The sequence below is a fragment of the Loxodonta africana genome, chromosome 2 (genome assembly GCF_030014295.1).
Source record: "Loxodonta africana isolate mLoxAfr1 chromosome 2, mLoxAfr1.hap2, whole genome shotgun sequence".
NCBI classification, from domain to species: Eukaryota; Metazoa; Chordata; class Mammalia; order Proboscidea; family Elephantidae; genus Loxodonta; species Loxodonta africana.
The window spans coordinates 70,112,577-70,133,661 of NC_087343.1; the positions used below are offsets into that span (position 1 = coordinate 70,112,577).

At 37.0% G+C, this 21,085-nt stretch overlaps 1 protein-coding gene across 2 annotated transcripts in view; it reads left to right on the forward strand.

Moving 5' to 3' along the window:
* Positions 1–21,085, forward strand: part of PPWD1 (peptidylprolyl isomerase domain and WD repeat containing 1) — a 29,835-nt gene that overhangs the window by 5,167 nt on the left and 3,583 nt on the right. For both annotated transcript variants that reach the window (XM_003408064.4, XM_010588172.3), the window contains 7 exons: positions 1,463–1,563; positions 1,749–1,869; positions 3,362–3,809; positions 9,600–9,790; positions 10,616–10,805; positions 19,315–19,496; positions 20,721–20,802. In XM_003408064.4, the coding sequence (XP_003408112.1) occupies positions 1,463–1,563; positions 1,749–1,869; positions 3,362–3,809; positions 9,600–9,790; positions 10,616–10,805; positions 19,315–19,496; positions 20,721–20,802 (1,315 nt within the window). The remainder of the gene's footprint in view (positions 1–1,462; positions 1,564–1,748; positions 1,870–3,361; positions 3,810–9,599; positions 9,791–10,615; positions 10,806–19,314; positions 19,497–20,720; positions 20,803–21,085) is intronic.

A 21,085-nucleotide genomic window follows, 5' to 3' on the forward strand; every position in this document is an offset into this window, starting at 1 on the left:
GGTCACTGGCTGTGGTGAGATGAATGGATTCAAATAGGGCAAGAATGGATACAGGGAAAGCAGTTAGGAGGCTGGTATAGAAATCTGGACGAGGTATGATGGTGGTTTGGATGATATTGGCAGTGAGTATGGAAAGAAGTAGATGAATTGTTTCATGCTACTATTCAGACCAGTCTATTTGTGATCTCATAGAGAAAAATTGCATTTGAGAAAACATTTAAGATGTAATTCTAAGTAACAATGTATCTTTATATTTCATGTATAGGGTAATTCTGATCCAATATTAACACCTTTCCTAATCCGAAGTTGTCAGTGTATAAAGCAGCATATAGGTATTAGGATTGCTATCACGCTTTCCTCAAGTTTTTTTGTTTGTTTGTTTTTTGACCCAAGGCAGTGCAATAATAGAAGTGCATAGTCTTAGGGGTTAAGCAGATCTGGTACTGAATGCTGCTATCTAGCTATGGACCAGGAGCAAGTAAATTTAACATTTTAATACTATTTCCTCATTTGTAAAATGGTGATTAAAAATACCTATTGCCATTGATCCAGTTCCATCTTATACCAACCCTATAGGATGGAGCAGAACTGCCCGCATAGGGTCTCCAAGACTGTAATCTTTATGGAAGCAGACTGCCACATCTTTCTCCCACGGAGCGGCTAGTGGGTTCAAACTGCTGACCTTTTGGTGCCACCAGGGCTCCTTGGTGATAAAAATACCTACCCTAATAGAGTTAATATGAAGATTAACTAATGTGTATAAAGTATCTGAAATATACTAGGTTTCAATAAATGCTATCTGTTTTTATATGCCTTATACCCATTACCATCAAGTCAATTCTGACTCAGGGACCCTATAGGACAGAGTAGAACTGCCCCATAGAATTTCCAAGGAGCGCCTGGTGGATTTGAACTGCCAGCCTTTTGGTTAGCAGCTGTAGCTCTTAACCATTATGCCACCAGGGTTTCCTTTATATACCTTTAGGGTGACTATTCCATACAAGGCCTTTTTGATATTTCAGTAACTAAAATATTTTAGATAGAATACAAAACAGACTTATGTTGAATTTTGCTGCATATGAAAGTAGTACATTGAAATTTAATTATCAGCTCTGGCAAAATGCTAAATTAGACTGCCTATGGGTAATTTTAGTGTTAAGGGACCCTAAGATCCAATGATCCTAGTGATTATGTCTTTCCCTTTTTTTTTTTTAGCTTCACATTTTAGCTCAAATCTGATCCTGCCTATGGGGATTAAAATAAGTACAACAGCAACTATTACCATATCTAGAAGATAGTCAAAATTTACAATATTTTGCCATAGTACAGTGGTCTGCATAAAGAAAGATTAAAACAAAAAAGCACTATAAAATTGTTAAAGATTCTCAGTGAATGATTGCATTTGGGATACTGATTGATTACTAGATCTTAGAAACTAACTTTGAAAATTTTGTATATGCAGGACAGATTTTATTATTACCGCCAGTCATGATGGACATGTTAAGTTTTGGAAAAAAATAGAAGAGGGAATTGAATTTGTTAAACATTTTCGTAGCCACCTGGGTAAGAATTTCACGTTTGTTTTCTGTTTCTTTTTTTTTTTTTTGGTAGTTCCCATTTAAACTGTACTAATTACAGTTCCTTTGAAAATACCATGTTTCTTTTAAAATGTTCCCCCCCCCTTTGAATCATTCACATTTATTACATTGATATTCACTAGGGTGTTTTAATTTGATTTATTTACACAGGAGTTATTGAAAGTATTGCAGTTAGCTCTGAGGGAGCTTTGTTCTGCTCTGTGGGTGACGATAAAGCAATGAAGGTGTTCGATGTAGTGAACTTTGACATGATCAATATGCTGAAGCTTGGGTGAGTCTTTTTTAAAGTATATATTTTTTAACTTTGTGAAATAAATTTTAAACCAAAGTTAACCATTTCAGAGGTTATTTCTAAACAGAATATATTATGATGCCATTAAAATGTGCCTTGGTTTGGGTATTGCTTGGGAAAATTAGATTCTATGAATGCTTCTTGTATTGCTCCTTGGAGGTTTCTGCTGTGGTTTTTGTCATTATTAATCACAGCAGAAATTTCCAAATAGTATCATGATGATGATTCATTGTATCTCATTAACAGTATTTAGTAAATTAATGTGGAACCATCATTATGTCTAATTTACTGGTACTGAGTTAACGTCCTTGTTGTACTTACTTCAGTAATATGGTATTGTGTTCTTATAAGGCTTAAGCACATTTTTGGAATTGGAGTTATTTGTTGGTGATTGTAAATCTTGGAGTATATTAATATCCAAACTATGTGGTTAGACTGTACAGTAATGACACTAATACTTTCCTTTTTGCCCCCGTTTAATTAAGATGATAAGTTGAACTTATACATACCTAAATGAATGTCAGTTTGAAAGTTGAAGCAACGTAAAAGCCATTTTGGGAATTCTTCTGGAATTTCCTTCAAAATCAGTTATTTATGGTCACAACTTATTTTTTCACTGCAAGTAGAATTACCTAAGTTGATCATCTATCTTATTCCCCAGCTTTATTTCCACAGACTTTAGCTGTTTTTTAAAAAATCAAATCCATTCACAAATGTTGAACATTTGCACCTTTGAAAGTACTCAAAAAATATATTTCAGGCTTTGATAGAAATTTTAGAAGAAGAGTTCCGAAAAGGCTTTGAGCATCAGCAATGTGATGACAATAACTGTGTAACTTCTCCAACTGACTACCTTAATTTGAAGGAAACAATACTCATTTGAATGTATAAGTTTGGTATGCTTATTAAATCTGTCCCAAACCTTTTATATTTTGTTCATCAGGCAGTATGTCCAAAGCTTATAGTTTTAATATCAAGATCAAAAAAAGGTAGTGATAATGAGAGTGTGATGTGACAATGTCTGTCGAACACAGCCATAACTAAAATATTTTTATCTTAAATATTTCAAGAGTGGATTTCCAAAGTATACTGTTACATGCTTTCCTATTGAGAAGTAAATTATGCATAGACTGTGTTACAGAGATTCAAAAAGCTATGCTCCAGAATATCTAAGGCCCAGGACTAATTAGCTTTCTTTATCTACCAAAGGGAAGTAAATGGGCTACTACATAAAATTCTCTTCTTGTGGTTTGCTAGGTCCTCAGAAGTTATCATCATTGTATTGATGAGGCCAGAAGGGGAAAAAGTAGTAAACTATTTTTAGCTTTTCCACCCCATTCTGTATTTCTCTGCTACTTTTGAACAAGTAGTTCAGAACTGACTGGAACATTTTTTTGGTGGTAATGGTAGGGGATGCTTACTTGTTGTATTGACTTTTTTTTTTTTTTTAATCAATTCTTTACCCTTCTAGCTATTTTCCTGGACAGTGTGAGTGGATCTATTGCCCAGGGGATGCCATATCTTCAGTTGCTGCTTCTGAGAAGAGTACAGGAAAAATTTTCATTTACGATGGTCGAGGAGATAACCAGCCTCTTCATGTTTTTGACAAACTCCATACATCGCCTCTTACTCAGATACGGCTAAACCCGGTTTACAAAGCCGTAGTGTCTTCTGACAAATCTGGAATGATTGAATACTGGACTGGGCCTCCTCATGAATATAAATTCCCCAAAAATGTGAACTGGGACTATAAAACTGACACAGATTTATATGAATTTGCCAAGTGCAAGGCTTATCCAACCAGCATATGTTTTTCACCTGATGGGAAGAAAATAGCCACTATTGGTTCTGATAGAAAAGTTAGAATTTTCAGATTTTTAACTGGAAAACTCATGAGAGTCTTCGATGAATCACTAAGTGTAAGTGCAATTTAAATCTGATTTTACTTTTCTGAAAGTGTCTATTTTATGCTATCTTTTAAAAGATATTTTTGGTGGATATAGAAGTTTAGATTGATGGTTTATTTTCTCTTAGCACATTAAAGATATTACTTACCTATCTTCTGCCTTCCATTGTTGCTCCTTGGAACTCTTCGGTTGCTTTATGATGTGATACCTTCCCAAACAGTCATCCTACTGTTTATGTGGCTGTCCTTTTCGATTTTATTTTGTCTTCAAGTCCATCTTCTTTAGATCCTCAAAACTCATTTTATCTGGGTTCTCTTCTCAGTCTTTATTCATTGCTACCTATACGTCTGCTATCCAGCTTATTCCCCCAGCTTTCTATTATACATAGACCCGTTCTCATCCTTTTTTTTTTTTTTTCTATCTCCATGTCCATTTAGTTGTACAAGCCAGAAAACTAGGAAGCATCCTTAACCCTCTTTCCCTACCCCTCTATTTAATTCATTATGAGTTCTGTCAGTTTCACTTTCTTAATATACTTTTAACCCATCCATTTCTTTTGAGCACAGCTGTCACTACTCTAGTTCATGATCTTTTGCCTGGCCTATTGCATGGCCCACTGACTGTGTTTATTCTGGCATCCTCTGCTATCCATTTTTCAGCCAGAGTAATCTTTTACAAGTATGTATTTGATCATGTCATTCCTTTGCTTAGATCCTTTCTGTGACTTCCTGTTGTTTTTAGGATCAAAACCAAAATCATGGCCAACCAGACCTTCCATATTTGGCCTCTACCTACCACTCCAGCCGACATAAATCACCTTTCTCCCTGTCACTTACTTTACCCAGTTAGGCCACCTTTCGATTTCTCAAACATGCCTCGCACCACAGGGCCTTTGAATATGCTGTTCCTTCTGCTTGGACTACACCTTCCTCACCATCCTCCCATTACTTACTGAATACCTACTCATCCTTCAAATCTCAACTGAAGAATCCTTCAGGGAAGCTTTCACTGTTCATCCTATCTAGAACAGCTTTTTTTTTTCTTTTAAACCTGAGTTTGTATCATTCTGTTTTCTCTTAGAGCATTTGGTACAGTAGTATTGTTTGGTTAACGCATATCATCCCCAGTAGACTAAGCTCTGTATGCTCTACACCTGTATCTGTTTTGGCTCATGATTTTATTTCCAGCATTAAAAACAATGCATGTAACTGGATATCCATTTGCAAAAAAATGAAACAGCACCCATACCTCACACCATGCACAAAAACTAACTCCAAGTGGATCAAAGACCTAAACATAAAGACTAAAACAATAAAGATCATGGAAGAAAAAATAGGGACGTTAGGAGCCCTAATACAACGCATAAACAGAATATAAAACATTACCAAAAATGATGAAGAGAAACCAGATAACTGGGAGCTCCTAAAAATCAAACACCTATGCTCATCTAAAGACTTCACCAAAAGAGTAAAAAGACCACCTACAGATTGAGAAAGAATTTTCAGCTATGACATCTCCGCCCAGCACCTGATCTCTAAAATCTACATGATTCTGTCAAAACTCAACCACAAAAAGACAAACAACCCAATCAAAAAGTAGGCAAAGGATATGAACACACATTTCACTAAAGAAGATATTCAGGCAGCCAACAGACACATGAGAAAATGCTCTCGATCATTAGCCATTAGAGAAATGCAAATCAAAACTATGATGAGATTCCATCTCACTCCAACAAGGCTGGCATTTATCCAAAAAACACAAAATAATAAATGTTGGAGAGGCTGCAGAGAGATTGGAACTCTTATACACTGCTGGTGGGAATGTAAAATGGTACAACCACTTTGGAAATCTATCTGGCGTTTTCTTAAAAACTTAGAAATAGAACTACCATACAACCCAGAAATCCCACTCCTCGGAATATACCCTAGAGAAATAAGAGCCTTTACACGAACAGATACATGCACACCCATGTTTATTGCAGCTCTGTTTACAATAGCAAAAAGCTGGAAGCAACCAAGGTGTCCATCAATGGATGAATGGGTAAATAAATTGTGGTATATTCACACAATGGAATACTACGCATCGATAAAGAACAGTGATGAATCTGTGAAACATTTCATAACATGGAGGAACCTGGAAGGCATTATGCTGAGTGAAATTAGTCAGAGGCAAAAGGACAAATATTGTATAAGACCACTATTATAAGATCTTGAGAAGTAGTATAAATTGAGAAGAACACATACTTTTGTGGTTACAAGGAGGGGAGGGAGGAAGGGTGGGAGAGGGTTATTTACTGATTAGTTAGTAGATAAGAACTACTTTAGGTGAAGGGAAGGACTCAATACACGGAAGGTCAGCTCAACTGGACTGGACCAAAAGCATAGAAGTTTCTGGGATAAACTGAATGCTTCAAAGGTCAGTGGAACAAGGGCGGGGGTTTGGGGACTATGGCTTAAGGGGACTTCTAAGTCAATTGGCAAAATAATTCTATTATGAAAACATTCTGCATCCCACTTTGAAATGTGGCATCTGGGGTCTTAAAGGCTAACAAGCAGCCATCTAAGATGCATCAGTTGGTCTCAACCCACCTGGATCAAAGGAGAATGAAGAACACCAAGGTCACACAATAACTATGAGCCCAAGAGACAGAAGGGGTCACAGGAACCAGAGACTTACATCATCCTGAGACCAGAAGAACTAGATGGTGCCCGGCCACAACTGATGACTGCCCTGACAGGGAGCACAACGGAGAGCCCCTGAGGGAGCAGGAGATCAGTGGGATACAGACCCCAAATTCTCATAAAAAGACCAGACTTAAGGGTCTGACTGAGACTAGAGGAATCCCGGCAGTCATGGTCCCCAAACCTTCTGTTGGCCCAGGACAGGAACCATTCCCGAAGACAACTCAGCAGATATGGAAAGGACAGGACAACGGATAGGAGAGAGATGCTGATAAAGAGTGAGCAACTTGTATCAGGTGGACACTTGAGACTGTGTTGGCATCTCCTGTCTGGAGGAGGGATAGGAGGATAGAGAGGGTTAGAAACTGGCAAAATTGTCACGAAAGGAGAGACTGGAAGGGCTGACTCATTAGGGGGAGAGTAAGTGGGAGTATGGAGTAAGGTATATATAAGCTTATACGTGACAGACTGACTTGATTTGTAAACGTTCACTTAAAGCTCAATAAAAATTATTAAAAAAAATGCATGACACATAATCATTACTCAGGTATTTGTTGAAAGAGTGACTCTACCATCAGTTGTTCGTATACTACAAGAATTTTTATAGAACATGTTGTTGTAGAATAAGAGTATGCAAAGTTAGCTGGTTTTTGTGGATACATGGGTCTCATAAACTCTGCTTGTCAGGTGGTTCTCTGACTGCTAATGATATGTTGAGTCCTTTGAAAGTCTGAGTTGAACCTTTGTAGCAATAATGCTTATTATATGACTGTAAATTCTAAAGTCTTTGGTAGTGACTGATTTACATTGGATTCTCCTCATTAAGCCCTTCAAAAATACTATCTTGTTAGTGACTCTCTATTTTGGTGGCAAGTGGTAATGAGCTGGGTGGATAGTCTACCTGAAGTAATACGAATCTAGACACAGGCGAAGATCCATTTTCTAACCAAATCATTTTCATAATTCATTTTCTTGTTGGAAGAAGATAGCTTTCCATTTTGCTTTTAAGAAAAGAAGCACCCTTACTTTGTGTTGTTTTCATCTTTTATGGTGGCTGATAACTAGATGTTACTTGCAACTTAAAGATAATTTTAAAACTGTACCACCTGGCAGCTCTTCAAATATTCCTTGGAAAAAAATATTGCTTAAGAAACATTCAGAATCTAATCTCTGAACATAAATCTCTTAACACTCATATGAGTTTTTCAATCTACTCTTTCTAGTTCTTCATGTTGCCTTTAACATTTGTTAAAGTGATAGGACTGAGATGATAAGAGATCAACAGTAAAGCTTATGACGGAAGTTGAAATTCAGAATGAGAGAGTTTGCCCAAAATGCCAAATGCCAATTAAATTGGCAAGTTACAATGCTAGTGACTAGTAATGCTACAAATAATGCTACAATGCTTATTGTTGTTGTTAGCTGCTGTCAGGTCAACCCCGTTTTTATGGCAACTCCATGTACAACAACTAAATGCTGCCTAGGTCCTGGTAAATGACTGGAGTCACAAATCATAAGCATAAACAAAAGATGGTTTGTTATTAGCTGTTTTCTTCATATGAGAAATTAAAAGCTCAGAAAGGCTTTTTCAAGGTCATAAAATCAGAAAGTGGGAGAGTTGGGATTCAAATCCAGGTTTGCCAAAAAAAAAAAAAAAGATAAGCATGAAGAAAAGATACAAGTAGATGGATCAAAAGTCTACCTTATTTTTGGCTGTAGTGGAAAGCTAATTCTGAGTTCTGCTGTTTGATGCCTTGAATGTCTAGAAAACCAAATGTAAAGAACATCACATCTTCTGGGAGGCGATTAGAGGGTGCCATTGTTGATATGTGCTGTGAAGTCAATTCCAACTCATAGTGGCCTATAAGGTCACTAGTCTTATAAGGACAGATTAGAACCACTCCATAGGGTTTCCGGGGCTGTAATCTTTATGCGAACAGAGCACCAGGACTTTTCTCCGGTTCCAACAGCCAGTGTTTTTGTTGGCAGCCAAGTGCTTAACCATTACACCACCAGGGCTCCTATAGTAGAATGCTAGTGCACAGTAATTGAGATGTGACCCTTATCTTGAAAACTGTGTATTAAATATCTGAAGAAATGTCGTATTGTCAAACTAAAGGGCACTCCTAAAAACCTTGACCTATTCTAAACCATATTTACGTAATGCTATTTTATTTTAATATGAGGTGCCCTGGTGGCACAGTAATTAAGCACTGGGCTACTAACCAAAATGTCAGCTGTTTTGAACCCCATGGGAGAAAGATGTGGCAGTCTGTTTCCATAAGTTTACAGCCTTGGAAACTATGTGGGGCAATTCTACTATGTCCTATAGGGTTGCTGTAAGTTGGAATTGACTCGACAGCAGCAGGTATAATACACGTATAGTTGTGTCCCATGTCAAAATAACTTGAAACATTTTTATCATAAATTTTTTATAAATTAGTGTGATAAGAGTTCATTCATTCAACAAAAATTGGGTACTTACTATGTGTCAGGCACATGATCCTCGTTGAGGGAGCTCACAGTCCATAGCTGCATTGTCCAGTGCAGTAGCCACAAGCTTTATGTGGCTGTTAAACACTTGAAATGTAACTAGTTTGAATTGAGATGTGCTGGAAGTATAAAATACACACCAGCTTTCAAAGACTTAATATGAAAAAAAAAGAATGTAAATTACCTCAATTTTTTTATATTGCTTAATATTGTAATGATAGTATTTTAGAAATATTGAGTTAAAATTAATTTCACCTTTTTGTTTAATACAGCTACTAGAAAATTTAAAATCACATTTGTACCTTACATTATATTTTTACTGGAAAGTGCTAGTCTGTAGCTTATAAAAGGCAGCAAGATATCTTATTTCTGTAGAAAACAGTAGTTGTATTAACCAACTGTTTTCCTTTTTAATTAGAAGAACCAGTTACCAGTAAGTGTAAAGTATTATTTTTTGATTAGGTTTACTAATGTCTTTATATAATGTTCATAGTGTTTAGAATCCTCCTGAAGAAGATATATAAATACACAAACTATCTGACTCTTAATGTGTACTTTGCTTCTATTTTTAAATTCTGATTCCCTTTATTATATAGCTTTTTTTGTTAATAAATGGTTTGTTCTCTAGATGTTTACTGAACTGCAGCAGATGAGGCAGCAGCTACCAGACATGGAATTTGGCCGACGAATGGCTGTAGAACGTGAATTGGAGAAGGTGGATGCAGTAAGATTAATTAATATAGTTTTTGATGAAACTGGACACTTCGTGCTCTATGGAACAATGCTGGGCATTAAAGTCATAAATGTAGAAACAAACCGGTAAGCTTCAATATGATGTGTATTTTTAAAAAATGCATTTATGGGAGACCATTTCCTCCCTCACGGAAACAATGGGAGGTTTGTTTGCTCCAAGACAAGTGGAATAGTCCCAAATGTCTAAACTTAACCAAATGTTTTGACTGGATTTTTCTGTGGTCTCTTGCTTGTTTATAATCTTACGTAAAAAGTTTCCACTCATGTTTGTAAAAGAAATGGAAAGAAGATATGCATAGTTTCAAGTTTTTTTTTTTTTTTAACAAGTTTAAGTCTGTCTTTTGCTTATTGACTTAAATTAGCCTGGTTCATGTTAAAAATTGCCAAATATTTTAACCACAAAATTCAGCATTACATCCTGCTAGACATAAAATCAGAAGTTAAAATGCATGAAACCACAATAAGCCTTTTGTGCAAACAGTCTATTTGGTTTTAGTACAAAATAGCCACAATCAGATACTATCACTGAGTATAAATGAAAAGAAAGTATATTTTCAGGAGAAAAAGTCCCATGCTGTACATTCCCACATACAAACATATTTATATTACAGTTCTTGGCAATACAAAATCTTTGAAGGCTTACACAAAGATTAAAATAATAAGGATGGGTTAAAACTGTATAACTGAATGATTGTATTTTTAAGTTCAAAATTATAGCCACCTACCAATTTAAAAATAATATATTATTTGGTACAGAAACATTTTAAAGAATCTTTTGCTAGTTATTTTCTACATAATGGACAGTTGATTCCTAGCTTTTATCTGTAAAGTTCTTATGACTGGAGTTAATTTTAGTGATCTTATTCTATAAAACATTATTGTATTTTCCAGGTGTGTGCGGATCTTAGGCAAGCAAGAGAATATTAGAGTCATGCAGTTGGCCTTGTTCCAGGGAATAGCCAAAAAACACCGTGCTGCAACTACCATAGAGATGAAAGCTTCTGAAAACCCTGTTCTTCAGAATATTCAAGCTGACCCAACAATAGTCTGTACATCTTTCAAAAAGAATAGATTTTATATGGTATGTGGAAGTACAAAGAGATGAACCTTAACGTTTCTTCCAGTTTGGATAGGAGTTTTATTTTCTCATACCTTCAGCTAAAGAGAATGTTGGTACTAATAGCAGCAGGCTTTCTAAACAACAAGAATACTAACATTAATATTGTAAAAATTTTAACTAGAACTTGATTTTTGAGTATTTCTGTACTGGCTTCCATGCTGTTCTAAAATTTTTTCAACCTGGCTTCTGCAACTATTTGTTTTGTCTGTGATAGGCAAGTAAGTGATTATAGAGTCATATTTACAGGCAAAGTAGTTTTTGCATGAAGCATTGGTGATTAAGTGGTAGAATTCTCACCTTCCACGTGGGAGGTCCGGGATTGATTCCTAGCCAGTGCACCTCATGAGTCATTGGTGGCTTCCGTGTTGCTACAATGCTGAACAGGTTTCAGTGGAGCTTCTAGACTGAAGATAAGTAAGAAGAAAGGCCTGGCAAGCTTCTGAAAATCAGCTATTAAAAACCCTATAAATCACAGTGGTCTGACCTACAACCAATCACAGGACCAGGCAGCATTTTGTTCTATCATGCATGGGGTCATCATGAGACAGGGGCTGACTCCACAGCTGCTGATAACAACAGCATGGGGTTTAAAATTTTTCGTGTGTTTTCTATTATTTTTCAGCTTTTACTCTTGAACATAATTTATCTCCCCTAAATATGCACAACTTGCTTCTCTAAATGCATTTCCTTTTTTTGACTTTCTCATCCATTGTAATGGTGCTACCTTGGAGTTATGTATTTCCTGAGGAATTATTTTTTTCCTGGCATATCTGAAAGCACTTTATAACTAACTTGGGCTCAAAATCAAATAACTAATGCGATCTATGAATAGAACTTTTCTAACTCTTCACCCAGGCAGAAAAAATCTGAAGTATAGAGACCTCTGCCCTTGCATTCTAGGCTATACACTGCAGCCAGAGAAATTTCTAAATCCTAAAGTGACTGTTAGTTCTCTACCTGAAGCCGTTTAATGACTCCCCAGCTCTCTACATTAGTTGGTCTTCCTTGCTTCTAAAGCTTTAAGTTCACTTGCTACATTGACCTTACGAAACTTTATCCCATTCGCAATAGTTGAGTGTTCTTTTTTACCTCTGGGCTTTTGCATAGGCTATTCCTTCTGCCTGGCACACACCTCTCATCAGCTTCTACTCATACTTCAGGTCTCAGCTTAAAACCTTCCCTTAGCCGTTAAGTCTGGGTTAGGTGTGCCTGCTGATGATCTTTCTTATACTTCCCCCATCATGGCATGTGTCACACTTTTTTTTGAATAATTTGATACTTTGTCTCTGACATTGCCATGTCCTGCTCAAACCAAACCAAACCCAACCCAGTGCCGCTGAGTTGATTCCACCTCATAGCGACCCTATAGGACAGAGTAGAACTGCCCCATACAGTTTCCAAGGAGCGCCTGGTGGATTCAAACTGCCAACCCTTTGGTTAACAGCCGTAGCACTTAACCACTGCCACCAGTGTTTCCTGTCCTCCTCAAGATAGTATAAAATCCATGAAGACAGGGTACTATGTCTTTTTCACTGTTAAATGCACAAGTTCGGTAAAACATCTGGCCCACTGTAGTATACTCATTCATCTGAAATACTGTAAGCAGCTGTGATGCTGTTAAAGGTTGTTAGCGTTGAATAAATGTATGAAATAGCAATTTCCCTACTTCAACCAAGCTTTCAACCTAAAATGGGTAAATGCTTTTAAGATGAGAATTTTGTTTAAAACTTGCAAAGTCAAAAATTTATTAATATATTTTAAAGAAAAATAATTTCTTATTTTTACCCATAACTATTATGAAGGTAAAAATTAGTCATAAAAGAGAATCGATGACATACACTAAAAATATAAAGTTTCCATCCACTTTATTAAAAAAACTTTTAAATAACATGTTTTTTTCCTTTCACTAAAATTTACTTTTTTTTTTTTTTCTTGTGCTTTAGATTAAGGGTTACAGAGTAAATTCCTTTCCCGTTCAATAGTTTATACATGAATTGTTCCATGACATAGGTTACACTCCCTGCAGTCTGTCAGCACTTTCCCCTGGAACTATGGTCCTTAGCCTTCAAGCAAGCCTAGTAACTCAGTCCCGTCAGGTGTTTGGCTGTATCTAGGTTGTTTCCATGACTCTGCCCACTGTGTGCACTATTATATGTATGCATATACATGCAGCACATATGAATATGTATGTAGAAATATCCACAGCCAAGCCTATGTATGCACATGGGTGTACTCCCATGCGCCTTCCCACACCTATTCAGTATATGTATCTATGTATCCACTCATAAGTCTGTTATTACTGTTGTTGCAGGATTGTGTGTGTTATAGTATTCACCTTCGTTCCCTTTTATTCTTGTGTACCTGTCAGCGTCTTTCCTTGCGTTGGTCATGTTGTGCTGACTTCCTCCCTTTTGTGTACTGCCTTTCCCTTCGCCAAAGTTGATATGTGTCTGTTCTCTAGTTAGTGATTTTCCTTCCCGTACCCCATCCCTGGTAACCATCAAAAAATGTTTCTGTGTGTAAACGTTTTCTTGACTGTTTATGAAAGTGGTCTCATATAGTATTTGTCCTTTTGTGATTGACTTATTTCACTTAGCATAATGTTCTCCACATTCATCCATGTTGTCAGTTGTTTCGCAGATTCATCATTATTCTTTATTGTTGTGAAATATTCCTTGGTGTGTATGTACCACATTTTACATACCCATTCATCCATTGATGGGCACTTAGGTTGTTTCCATCTTTTTGCTATGCAAATAATGCTGCGATGAACATGGGTGTGCATACGTCTATTCTTGTTGTGGCTCTTATTTCTTTAGGATGTATACCAAGGAGTTGAAATTTCTTCGCTATTGCAGCTCGAGGCTGGAATTTTTTCTTCAGTTCTTTCAGCTTGAGAAACACTGAGCGTGTTCTTCCCTTTTGGTTTTCCATCTCCAGCTATTTGCACATGTCATTATAATACTTTGTCTTCTCAAGACGCCCTTTGAAATCTTCTGTTGAGTTCTTTTACTTCATCAATTCTTCCTTTTGCTTTAGCTGCTCAATGTTCAAGAGCAAGTTTCAGAGTCTCCTCTGACATCCATCTTGGTCTTTTCTTTCTTCCCTGTCTTTTCAGTGACCTCTTGCTTTCTTCATGCATGATGTCCTTGATGTCATTCCACAACTCGTCTACTCTTCAGTCGCTAGTGTTCAATGCGTCAAATCTATTCTTGAGATGGTCTCTAAATTCAGGTGGGATAAATTCAAGGTCATATTTTGGCTCTCGTGGACTCGCTCTTATTTTCTTCTGCTTCAGCTTGAACTTGCATATGAGCAATTGATGGTCTGTTCCACAGTCGGCCCCTGGCCTTGTTCTGACTAATGATATTGAGCTTTTCCATTGTCTCTTTCCACACTTGTAGTCAATTTGATTTCTGTGTATTCCATCTGGCGAGGTCCGTATGTAGAGTCGCCATTTATGTTGGTGAAAGAAGGTATTTGCAGTGAAGAAGTCATTGGTCTTGCAAAATTCTATCATTCGATCTCCGGCATTGTTTCTGTCACCAAGGCCATATTTTCCAACTACTGATCCTTCTTCTTTATTTCCAACTTTCGCATTCCAATTGCCAGTAATTATCAATGCATCCTGATTGCATGTTTGATCAATTTCAGACTGTAGCAGCTGATAAAAATCTCCTATTCATCTTTGGCCCTAGCAGTTGGTGCATAAATTTAAATAATAGTCGTATTAACTGGTCTTCCTTGTAGGTGTATGGATATTATCCTATCGCTGACAGCATTGTACTTCAGGATGGATCTTGAAATGTTCTTTTTGACGATGAACACAACACCATTCCTCTTCAAGTTGTCGTTCCCAGCATAGTAGTCTATAGGATTGTCTGATTCAGAATGGCCAATACCACTCCATTTCAGGTCACTAATGCCTAGGATATCAATATTTATGTGTTCCATTTCATTTTTGATGATTTCCAGTTTTCCTAGATTTATACTTCGTACATTCCAGGTTCCGATTAATAACGGATGTTTGCAGCTGTTTCTTCTCGAATTGCAACAGTAAAGGTTCTATGGGGAAAATATTAAACAACGCAGGAAGCATCAAAAGAAGATGGAAGAAATACACAGAGTCATTATACCAAAAAGAATTAGTCGATGTTCAACCATTTCAAGAGATGGCATATGATCAGGAACCGATGGTACTGAAGGAACAAGTCCAAGGTGCTCTGAAGGCACTGGCAAAAAACAAGGATCCAGGAATTGATGGAATATCAATTGAGATGTTTCAACAAACAGATGCAGCCCTGGAGGTGCTCACTCGTCTATGCCAACAAATATGGAAGAGAGCTTCCTGGCCAACTGACTGGAAAAGATCCATATTTATGCCTATTCCCAAGAAAGGTGATCCAACTGAATGTGAAAATTATAGAACAATATCATTAATATCACACGCAAGCAAAATTTTGCTGAAGATCATTCAAAAATGGCTGTAGCAGTATATCAACAGGGAACTGCCAGAAATTCAGGCCGGTTTCAGAAGAGGATGTGGAACCAGGGGTAGCATTGTTGATGTTAGATGGATCCTGGTTGAAAGCAGAGAATACCAGAAAGATCTTTACCTGTGTTTTATTGACTATGCAAAGGCATTCAGCTGTGTGGATCATAACAAATTATGTGTAACATTGTGAAGAATGGGAATTCCAGAACGCATATTTGTGCTTATGAGGAACCTTTACATAGATCAACAGGCAGTTTTTCGGAAAGAACAAGGGGATACTGATTCGTTTAAAGTCAGGAAAGGTGTGTGTCAGGGTTGTATTCTTTCACCATACCTATTCAGTCTGTATGCTGAGCAAGTAATAGGAGAGGCTAGACTGTATGAAGAAGAATGGGGCATCAGGATTGGAAGAAGAGTCATTAACAGCCTTCATTACGCAGATGACACAACCTTGCTTGCTGAAAGTGAAGAGGACTTGAAGCACTTACTAATAAAGATCAAAGACCACAGCCTTCACTATGGATTGCGCCTCAACATAAAGAAAACAAAAATCCTCACAACTGGACCAGTGGGCAACATCGTGATAAACGGAGAAAAGATTGAAGTTGTCAAGGATTTCATTTTATTTGGATCTCCAATCAACAGCTATGGAAGCAGCAGTCAAGAAATCAAAAGACGCATCGCACTGGGTAAATCTGTTGCAAAGGACTTCTTTAAAGTGTTGAAGAGCAAAGATGTCACCTTGAAGACTAAGGTGCGTCTGACCCAACCCATGGTATTTTCAATCACATCATATGCATGTGAGAGCTGGACAATAAATAAGGAAGACTGAAGAAGAATTAACCCCTTTGAATTGTGGTGTTGGCAAAGAATATTGAAAATACCGTGGACTGCCAAGAGAACCAACAACTCTGTCTTAAAAGAAGTACAACCAGAATGCTCCTCAGAGGCAAGGATGGCAAGACTGCATCTTACATACTTTGGACATGTTGTCAGGTGGGATCAGTCCCTGGAGAAGGACATCATGCTTGGCAGAGTACACAGTCAAGGAAAAGAGGAAGACCCTCAACGAGGTGGATTGACACAGTGGCTGCAACAGTGAGCTGAAGCATAACAACATTTGTAAGGATGGCTCAGGACTGGGCAGTGTTTCTTTCTGTTGTGCTTAGGGTCGCTATGAGTCAGAACCGACCCAACGGCTCCTAAGAACAACAGCAACAACAACCTAGGAGTGGATTGCTAGATCATATGGTATTTCTAGCTTTTTAAGGACGTGCCATACCACTTTCCATAATGATTATACCATTTTACATTCCCACCAGCAGTGTATAAGAGTTCCAGTCTCCCTACAACGTCATCAGCATTTGTTGTTTTCTGTAAAGTTTACTTTTATGTTGATGAAAGTATGCATGTTCATTGTATAGTTTGAGGAAATATAAACAAATAATTCAGTGCTTCCTTATAAGCTAACATTTTCACAAATTTTCTTTGTCTTATTAGATGTACATATTCAACTGAGATATATATGCATGTATACCATATTTTCACAAATATGCCCACATAAATGATGTGCCTCCCACACATATATAGAAAGCATAGAAAAACATGTGTGTTAATTGTGTAAAAATACAGGTGTGTGTGTGTGTATTCATAGACATATGTTAAATATAGATATATTCCATGTTTTCAAATACAGTATCCTGAAATACAAGTCGTAGTTTCCAAATCTTGAACTTAGTAGTTTCATACGTAAGCTAAATGAAGATAACTTATAGAAAAAATTCTTACAAATGCACAAAAGACACGTTATTCCTTACTACGCATCAATAAAGAACAGTGGAGAATCCATGAAACAAGTCATAACGTGGAGAAACCTGGAAGGCATTATGCTGAGTGAAATTATTCGGTTGCAAAAGGACAAATATTGTATAAGACCACTATTATAAGATCTTGAGAAATAGTTTAAACTGAGAACACACTCTTGTGGTTACGAGAAGGGAGAGGGAGGGAAGAAGGGAGAGGGGGATTTACTAAATAGATAGTAGACAAGAACTACTTTGGGTGAAGGTAAGGAGAACACTCAACACAGTGGAGGTCAGCACAACTGGACTAAACCAAAGCAAAGCAGTTTCCTGAATAAACTGAACGCTTCGAAGGTCAGTAAAGCAGGGGCAGGGGTTTGGGGACCATGGTTTCAGGGGACATCTAAGTCAATTGGCATAATAAAATCTATTAAGAAAACATTCTGCATGCCAATTTGAAGAGTGGCGTCTGGGGTCTTAAACACTAGCAAGCGGCCATCTAAGATGCATCAGAGTCTCAACCCACCTGGATCAAAGGAGAATAAAGAAAACCAAGAACACAAGATAATAATGAGCCCAAGAGACAGAAGGGGCTACATGAACCAGAGACTACATCATCCTGAGACCAGAAGAACTAGACGGTGCCCAGCCACAACCGGTGACTGCCCTGACAGGAAACACAACAGAGAACCCCTGAGGGAGCAGAACAGTGGGATGCAGACCCCAAATTCTCATAAAAAGACTAGACTTAATGGTCTGACTGAGACTGGAAGGACCCCAGTGATCATGGCCCCTAGATCTTCTGTTGGCCCACTACAGGAACCATCCCCGAAGCCAGCTCATCAGACATGGATTGGACTGGATAGTGGGTTGGAGAGGGATGCTGGTGAGGTGTGAGCTACTTGGTTTGGGTGGACACTTGAGAGAATGTTGGCATCTCCTGTCTGAAGGGGAGATGAGAGGGTAGAGGGGCTTAGAAGTTGGCAAAATGGTCACGAAAAGAGAGTGGAACGAGGGAGCGGGCTGTCTAATGGGGGGGGGAAGTAACTGGGAATATATAGGAAGTTGTGTATAAGTTTTTATGTGAGAGACTGACTTGTAAACTTTCACTTAAAGCACAATAAAAATTATTTTAATAAAAATGGGTTAAAAAAAAAGACATTCCTTAGAAAAGTGGAGAACAACATGTTAAGACAATAACATCCTAACTTGCTTATTTATTTTGATTCTATCCAAGCGGATGAAGGAATGGCATTAGGCAAGTTGGGGACTAGGCAACTAGCTTTGCCTTACTAGAATGCGATTGGCATCGGGTAGAGCTTTCTTAGGCGAGAAGATTTCTACTTAGTGAGAGTCAAATAAAAGAAACAGGCCTTTAGAATTCCAGAGTTTTAGTAACCAAAGGGTTTTTCTCCTTTCTCCCTACATCCTGGGAATGGTGAGATTTCTAGCAACTGCACTCAAAATCTGCATCCTTTCTCCCAAGCCTCTGGGTTTAGATAGTTCAGATGGGGCTCTCTATAAAAAAAAAAAAAAGAAGGTCAAGATCCATTACTGAATAATTTTTGTGAATCCTCATCCCATCTTGTACCAGGTCCTGCACACAGTAGTAATAACAATTGTTAATATTTATATAACACCCTTCTATGTGTTAGGCATAGTTCTCTAAGCATTTCATTTAATCTTCACAGTAGGTACAGTTATTCCCATTTTATGAATGAGAAACTGAAGAAATTAACTTACTTCCCCTAAGTCACAAAACTAGTAAGTGGCCCAGATGAAATTCAAGCACAGTAAATCTAAATAGTGTAAAGTGAATAACACATAAGTTAGGACATACAAGTAGAAATACAGAATTATATCAAAACCATATCTTATTAAATGTGTAGCCAAGAAAATTCCCACCCAAAAGGAAATCTCATTGGAAATCATACATCTTTCCTATATATATATTTATATATATATTACATGGATTATTTTCATAGTAGCCAAATGTAAACATAATTTAACTGCCTCACATGTCCTGTGGTGGGAAGTGATTTCTGAATTAAAGATTTATTCTGATGTGAATTCTTATTTTACTCAAAAACTTTATTAGAAATGAAATTTTCTTGTTCATAAATTTTTACCAGATGAAAAATTTAGTAACTCAGTTTTTATTTTCCTCCCTAAGTTTACCAAACGAGAACCAGAAGATACAAAAAGTGCAGATTCTGACCGAGATGTTTTTAATGAAAAACCTTCTAAAGAAGAAGTCATGGCAGCTACTCAAGCTGAAGGACCTAAACGAGTTTCAGATAGTGCCATTATCCATACAAGCATGGGAGACATTCACATCAAACTTTTTCCTGTTGAGTATGTACTATTTTTGTTGTTTTAAGTAAACATCAATGTAAATGTGTATATTTGAGGAACTTATGCAACTTAAAATTCTTATTAAGTGAACATCCCAACTCTCGGTTTTGTGGCTTCCTTGTTATAACTACCTTTCCTCTCAGAGCATAAGGATGGCTAATTATTTTTCATTCCTGACCATTTGCTAGACATCTACTACCTCCTCTTTTAGTTCCAGTAGCTATATGGCTTAAAAATTAGTTCTAACCAAAAACATAAGGACTTTAATTGAAAACAAAATTCAGTTTTCTTAGGTGAGAAGATTTCTACTTACTGAGAGTCAAACAAAGGAAACAGGCCTTAAGAATTCCAGAGTTTTAATAACCAAAGAGTTTTTCTTGTTTTTCCTGAAAATATTGTGGACAGTTTAAAAGTTTGCAAAATGAATATGCAATGTCAAATAGAATAAAATATCTTTGGCTATCTGATCCTAAGGGTGACATCCTTTACAACACCTCTACTTAAAAGTACTTATGTATTTTGAAAGTGAATGTTTCTGTCATACCATGTCTTGGCACTGAACAAAGAACTAGGCACTTCTAAACTCCTGGTCAGTCTCATTTCAAGTGCTCAGAACCCATGCACCTAGTAAGCCTATTTCCTGATGCATTTAGTGCAAGATTCTCTTGACTCACCCCTCCATTCCCAGCTCTGAGAGCTATTACAAGACAATACACCACATTAAATCATTTCATGAAATTAGTTAATATTATTGAGAAAGCTTTATACCCTGAGTGTGTGATTGTCATTTAAAGTTGACTAAATTTAAGAGTTACTGGCTTTTGAATAAGTCCTTGGGCAGGAATCTGTCACTGTACTACAACATTGTTTTTATTAAGAAAATTACCTTTTCTAGGAACTCATCTCACCATATACAGTGAATTATATGTATTAAGGTGCTATGGTTAATTTTTTTTAAAACTGCTAAATGACTCAAATCTAAAAACTGTCAAACTCAAATATAATAAACAATCATAATCTAAACATACTAAAATAATAAGAATATACTACTATGTATTTGCCCTTTCAATTCTTGCTTATCCTGAGACTTAAGGAATTATGGAAAAAATACTGTCCTTCTGAAACATTCAGAAAATATTGAAAACATTAGGAAACAGAACTGCAAAAAAAATGGTCTTATGATACTTCAAATCGGTTTCATATTTTTACTATGTATCTTTTTAGGTGCCCCAAGACAGTGGAAAACTTCTGTGTTCACAGCAGAAATGGTTATTATAACGGGCATACATTTCACCGTATAATTAAGGTAAGTTATGCAAATTTCTTGTGATTTAAGGAACAGTACATTATCGTAAACAGCCACAACAGTGGACTCAAAACATCCCGATGAAGATGGTGCAGAACTAGGCAATGTTTCATTCTGTTAAGCATAAGGTCATGAGTCAGAGCTGACTACAGCAACTTACAACAACACACGTTATTGTATAATAAGAGGTTTAGCCTATTCCTTCACATTTACCAGTTTAGTAAAAGGGAACAGAAATATGGATTATGAAAGCCAGAGGAAGAATGGGTGGTCATGAATATCA